General features: G+C 43.3%; 1 protein-coding gene across 2 annotated transcripts; it reads right to left on the bottom strand.

The window, feature by feature from the left end:
* Nucleotides 1–4100: 4100 nt before the first annotated feature.
* On the bottom strand, nt 4101–6583 carry LOC144716687 (cytochrome P450 704C1-like). Of its 2 annotated transcripts, none has more exons than XM_078591895.1 (6): nt 6212–6583; nt 5924–6139; nt 5542–5859; nt 5026–5358; nt 4581–4784; nt 4101–4510 (listed from the first exon to the last, which is right to left on the bottom strand). In XM_078591895.1, the coding sequence occupies exons 1-6, from the start codon at nt 6503–6505 to the stop codon at nt 4310–4312; spliced, it is 1566 nt and encodes a 521-aa protein (XP_078448021.1). In that variant the 5' UTR covers nt 6506–6583; the 3' UTR covers nt 4101–4309. The 2 variants fall into 2 exon arrangements, with proteins under 2 accessions (XP_078448021.1, XP_078448022.1); XM_078591896.1 differs by having other exon boundaries at nt 5569–5859; nt 6212–6582.
* Between the last annotated feature and the right edge of the window lie 357 nt (nt 6584–6940).

Here is a 6940-nt window from a genome sequence, read left to right as displayed (position 1 = left end):
CCTAGACATTTGGCAGAAATTTACCCTAGAAGGCTCGTTCCCTCTTGCTTACTCCTTAGAGTAGATGAGGTTGATTGGTAGCCTCAGGTATTTTACTCATCCCAGGTTGACTTAAATTATTATGTTGCAATTTTAAGTAGGCATATGGAGAGACTGATTGTTGAACACTTGATGGTGGTGGAGAGGGTCTTGAGGTATATCAAGGGACAATAGACTTTTGTCTATGCTATGAGAAAGCAGGCAGAGAAGAAGAGTTGGTTGACTATTTCGATAGTGACCACACTAGAGATCCTCATGACCTTAAGAACACCAATGGTATGAAATTTTTCCTGGGGCCACACATGATAAGCTGGGCCGTGCAGCAACAGAGGATCATTGGTCTCTCTTCTTCTAGACCGAGTATATATCCATGACCGAAATGGGATGTCACAAAATTCGGTTGGCCAGGTTGATTGTGGAAATGAAAGAAGATAGCATGAAGCTTCTGAGACTCATGGTGGAGAAAATCTCAGTTATTAACCTTAGCAAGAATCCCAACTACCATAGCCACTCGAAGCACATTGACACAAGGTTCTATCTTATCAGGTAGTACATTGAAGAACATGAAGCAAGTGTGCATCATGTGAGCTCAGAAGATCAGTTGGTTGATATGGATAACATGGAAATAAGAGCAAATAAAATGCTAATTTCATAATATTTGTGGGTTTTTAACGTTTCAAAACATTAAATTTTAGTGCATGTTATCATGATTTTATTTTAAAACAAGACTTTTCTTAATTTTCAAGAGAAACAATACTTCTAATGAATAATTAGGTCAATTAATACATTTTAAACATTTTATAATTGAATGTTTTTATAAGAAATTAAATTTTTTTAATTGACCTATTTCTATAAATAAAAAGAGCTTAACAATAAAACTTATTTTAGAAATTAATAAAGCATTTTTTATGCATTAATAAATGGATTTAACAATTTATTTCAGTTGTTTTAAAACAAAATTTTGTTTTTTTATGATACTAGCCCTTATCGGGCGAGTTTAAGCTCTATTCGGGTGTTAAATGCGCTGAAAAACACACAAAGAGGCGTGCTGGCCAATCAGAAGCAAGTCGGGAGCGCCGGTGCGTGACATGCACGTGCTCAATGGTGTACACGGCACAGACCAATCAGAAACGATTTAACTCGCTGTGTGCGACCCAATGAGTTAAACCGGTGTGTAGCATGCGTGGACCAATCACGGCGCAGATCTTCAGACTCACCATGAAGTCCACGCATGCGAAGCATACATACGTAGCTCCAAGCGCACGATGCTCGGTGTTCCAACATGCCATGTGGAGCTATCTCGACACTCCATTTCACCTGCATACAAAGCAAAGAAGATCCATTAGTAATAAAATGGGAAGAACATGTTCTTCTGATTCTGCAGCAAAAAAATTAGGAAAATGGGAAATTAGGGGGCATTCTTGATCATTAAGCAAGAGGAGAGGTCATCTAGACCCCCCTCTGACTCAAGAACACCCTGGAGCAAACTAGAGCCGAGATTGGACCGTAATTTTGTCAATCCGAACCGCAGTTCATCCCCAATTTGACATGAAGATTATTGGAATAGCTCATGGTTTGTTGCGGGGAATCCTCCCAATTCGACTCCAATTCTACTCCCGGTATTCCTAGACTTAGCTAGAATTCAGTTTACAGTCATTTTGCTTTTTAATTCAGTCAATTTTATAGATTACTATGACTTCATATTTTCTTCTGAATTTCTGATCTTAAGGCTTTTAATTTTCAAATTTCTTTGGATTAATCGATTGTCTTAGGCTCATCAATGGATGATTAAGCATCTCTCTACGAGTTAAAACCCTTATCAACCCAAATTAAGACCATGAGGACTTTAATTTGCAACTCTTAATCAAGATTTGCTACATAAGGTGCTTACCAACAATTTTTTCATTAATTTGGATTCCCCATATATATATATGGATAGAAAGCTTTGATTAATAGATAACCAAGTGAAACTTGTGATAAACAAACTAGAGCAAATCAGTGGAATGTAATCATCGTATAACTAGCCATTCCAATTCATTCAGAAATCAAAAAAAATATTCAATCCAACTAAGTTTTTTTAGTCAAATAAAATTTTTAGTCGATTTTCTACTTCTATTACAGATTTACATTTAAAAAAAAAAAAAGAAACACAAGTTAATGATTAGAATTTATTCAAATTGCAAAATTCTGAACGAAATTCAGTTGATGTATGGTCAATTCAAGTTGGGAGGGGGTTACTTGGCAAAGCTTACAAAGAATTTCTAAGTAATAATATCAGAAATTTAACAATTAGGTGATTTCAAGTCTCTGTTGATAAATCACCTAGCGTAATTTGGTTGCACTTGAAATTGCAAGGGTTGACATTTTACTTCAAATTTACAAGACTTTACCATCTCCCAAGTAGATAAGAATCCTACCACCAAAATTTTGATTTCTCTACCCTTATTCTATCAAAATTGAATATCACCACTGTCTCCCTTGGGTTTGACCTCTTACTTAAGCACTAAGGGATAAAACAAATATTATTAGTAAGTTTGAAAACCCACATTAACCACATTTTTCAAGCTTATGAGATATGTTTTTGAAAACTCAAGAATGACTGAAATTCGTGGAGCTGTGTGTGAAGCTGGCAGTGCGAACCATCAGTGGGGAACCACATCAAGTTGGAAGACGTTGGGTTTTTTCTGATGCAGGATGGGCTAGGGTAGTAGTTGGTGGGTTTGGCAAAAGAGTAACTACGAGAATGGATTAAAACAAAAAAATAGAATCACATAATGGGATCGGACTTTCAAGATCAAAAAACTCAATGATGGTTTGCCTTTTCCTCAATTGAGGGGGGGAAGACTGTCTTACCAGCACTGCGGTGAAAACAAAGCTCCAAGTTCAAAATCCGAATTGATCGACCACAAGAAGACCTGAGCCTATCTTACTAACCAATTCTAATAATTCTAATAATTCTGCCAACAATTCTAATAATTCTAATCACCAAATAGGGAAAGAGTGGACCTTCGACGCTAGCAAGCGCGACGAGGGGACGTTAGACAGGGATAAGAGGATGGACAGGGCGACGGGCGGAGCCGCGGCCCTGGGAGACATATTTGGGTAAGAAAATCCTTCAATGACAAGTGCAGTGAAGAGTTATTTATAGCCTCTACATGTAACAACTGACCGTTTCATGTCCGTTTCCAAACGCAACTGATCGTTGCCGGACCTTCAGGTATTCTCTTGAACAAGCTTTAGCTTATCTCCTTAACAGTGTTGACAGCAGTGGGGAGTGGAGGAACATGAGTTGGATTAGAGGTCGTGTGGTCGACACTGACTCTGTGCTGATGAGCCAGGTGTTGGAACCTAGCTCTCTCACTTCATCAACTCACACAGAGGGGAAGCTCAGGCACTGACTCTCTTGATCTCACACAAAGGAAAAAATTTTAAGATTTCACTCTCTTGATCTCGCACAGAGAGAGGAAGGAACCGGTTGATGCACACTACATGCTATAACTGCCTATGGATTTAAACAAGGCATGGCCAGACACCTGTCCATGTACTTGGTCTTCCAGGAAACCTGGTCTTCTGCTCCTTAAAACATGCTCTTGCTTCTACATCTTCCTATAAACCAGTGATCCCTGTTGACTTGCTTTATTCCTTGAACTTGTTCAAAAACTAAATCCCTAATTTAACTGAATCCAGATTAACCATCTAACACCAGGTGTGGTGATGGTGTTGCGACCGGCCAGACGGTGCGAGGAGGTACCGAAGACAATATGAACACGGGCATCGGGTCAGGATGGCAGCATGGACAACAGGTGACGATGTTGACGTGTCGTGTTGGCTCGGCGTTGACGATATTGTGTCGTGGCTCGGGTCGCTCTTGCTTTTCCTGCTTCATGTTCCTTAGTTAAAAGGAACCATCTTGAACTGATGAAAAGAGAACGAGGATTTCCTTTTTGGGTTCTCTTATCTTCCTCCTTACCTTCTCTCCCATCAGCATTCTCTTCGTTCTGACAAGGTGTGGCAGCAGGGATTCTATCCCAATATTCTCACATGAACATGCGGTAAACCAGTTATTTGTTCAAAATAACACTTATTTAATTCAAAATTGTGTATTTATTTACATCCATCCTTCTTCAAGAACCCGAGAGTCACCGAAGTACCCTTTTCTTATATTATCGGGCTTCACAGTCATGCTCAGAATAACAAAAAACCCATTTGATATCGACGACGATTATATCCTTCAGAAATGAAGCAGAGCACTCGTCTCGACAAACACGGCTTAAATTTTGATGTTTGCCTTAACATCCCTTGGTTTGGCTAGCACGCGCAGCCCCTTGATATGAAGCGTCATCATGGTCCGGTAGCGGATGTCCTCCCCGTGGTCAACTATCTCAAACTCAAAGAAATGGAGAAGAACGGCTACAAAAATCGTCATCTGCCTGTACGCAAATTCCTTACCAATGCAAATTCGAGGGCCCGCCTGTCCATTCCATTTTCAATTAGACCAATACGGGCACAAAAGAAAACTTAAACGTGGGAGATGATTTCACCTGAAAAGCGGTGAACTTGAAGGGACTTTCATGGCGGAGAGTGCCGTCCTCGTCCAGCCACCTCTCGGGCCGAAAATACTGCGCGTCCGCGCCCCACAACTCCTCCAACCTTCCCATGCCGTAAGGCGTATAGATTATAATATCTCCGGCGTTGACGTCGTACCCGCTTGGCAGCGTATCATCAGAGAAGCACATCTTCGGGTCCTAAAGTCACATATCCAACGCCAAATTTTCACGGATTCTATAAAATACGACATATTAGTCCATATAAAATGGATACGATTCTGAATTTGTCCAGAAAAACCGCTTCAACGGCTACGAATTCAAATGAGAATTATTGTTTTGAAGAGTTATAATGGTAATATCTTTCGAATAGTAATACTATAGCCGAGGAAAATCTGTAATATCTCGCAACGGGAAGAATGGTTGTGGAATTGAGCAGCACCTCCGGCACAGGGGGGTGGAGGCGCAGGGTCTCGTTCAGCGCTGCATGGAGATACGGCAGGGTGTCGAGAGATCCAATCTTATCAGCGAACTCCGCCATTGATGACCCGGAGGAGCTTTCCGGAATAGAGCAATCCAGCTCCTCCGCGACCTTCGTCTGAACATCTGGTTGCTTGCACATCCTGTAGATGAACCAAGATAGAGCGCTTGCCGTCGTGTCCTTGCCTGCGATCACCATATTCAGAATGATATCTCTCAAGTACGTCCTGGTGATAATTTCCGGCGACTTCTCCCTTTCCACAAGGAATCTAGACAGCAAGTCGTCCTTCCTCGTCTGCAAGGTCATGGTTATGGGTTAGCCTCGCAGACGGACTACGCACGATGGACTAGAACAGACGAAACGGAACGGAACGGCAATTCGGTCAGTCATCCAGCACAGAACCCGTCGTTTCGTTCCGAGGTAAGGGCGGATGACTGATGAACGAGAGCCATCCGTCCATGCGGAGTAGTTACGTGCATGGCGATGTGGGATAAGTAGAACCACCTCCAGATCGGCCCTGTCTCTGTTCATCTGTTCAATCTTTTGCTCGATAATCTTGTACACGAAATCATCTACCACTCTTATGTTTTTCCTCAGAGCGGCCTCCCCTCCTACGTTCAGCGCTCTCTTGATCTTCCAAGTGACATCGACGTAGCGCCAGAAGACCTGTTCGCTGCAGTGGTCGAAGGCCTTTGAGAATCGCGCGCTTTCTTCGGTTGCCTCGCCGAGGGTGTTGAGGTCGACGCCAAACGCAATTTTGAAGATGGAATCCATTGTAGCCTTCATCAACAAGTCCTGCGGCAAGACGGTGTATTCGATTAGATGAATCGGAAAGTTAAGGCGTGAGATCGCAACTTACCTGAATGTCTAGAGGTTTTTTTTCGCTCGCCGCCTTTGAGATAGCCTCAGCTAGTGTTATAGCGCTGCGCTTGAAGATGAGGCTGCTGAAGTCCCTTAAATTCCTCGTAGTGAATTCATGGCTTGCGAACTTCCTCTGCTGCCGCCACGAGTCGCCGTCTGCAGCGAAGATCCCATCACCGAGGAGATCACCGATGTACTCTTGATTGGACCACCCCTGCACAAAGGAAGGGTTATATGACCTCTAAAATCAAAGAAAAGGGATCGCAAATAGTTAGCTTGATCTCACCTTGCCGTAATTGCCAAAATTCGTGCTTAGAATATGCTCGACGTCGCGGGGGTCGGCCAAGTAAACGTAGCTCTGGCCGATATGGAGCAGTCTAAAGCATTTTGACCTCCTGGCTTGATCGGCTATGTAATCGTGGAATCTGGGGAAGTGAAAGATCAAACTTGTGGTGAAGCCAAATAGAGGGGCGTATCTTTTATTCTTCTTCTGGGTTCTCCGCCTGAGGAATATCCAGAGAAAGAGAAGCCCGAGAAAGAGAGCAGCGGCGGTGATCGCTGGAGCAGAAGCGTCCGTCATGTTCTGCTGTGCAAGCAACCTCCCGTTTCCCCTTTTGAACGTGCTCTTAAGATAACTTAGAATGGTTGGAGAAGATCGCACTGCCCCCCATCAGGCGTTAAATATAAGGCATCTACCCCACCCGCGAATAGGCTTTGACATTTTGGTCCTGACCGAACAAGACCAGACCGAAACTGGATCTAACTTCAGGTAAGGTTTAGGTCCATGCCAAGAAACCAGACGGGACAGGACTGTGTTTCACACACTCCCTATCCCCCTACCCGTCGTCCTCCCCTTCGGCCCCCCAAGCACTCATCGCCGCTGCTCCGCGCACACAACGCCATCGCCACCCACCGTATCGGACCGGACCAGGACCAAACAAGATCGGACCGGAACGTGGCCAAACCTCAGGTAAGGTTTATGTCCATGCCAGAAAACCAGACCGGACTGGGACTG

The sequence above is a fragment of the Wolffia australiana genome, chromosome 2 (genome assembly GCF_029677425.1).
Source record: "Wolffia australiana isolate 7733 chromosome 2, ASM2967742v1".
Lineage (NCBI taxonomy): Eukaryota > Viridiplantae > Streptophyta > Magnoliopsida > Alismatales > Araceae > Wolffia > Wolffia australiana.
The sequence above is the reverse complement of the archived record's forward strand: the minus strand, read 5'-3'. Positions and strand labels throughout refer to the sequence as shown.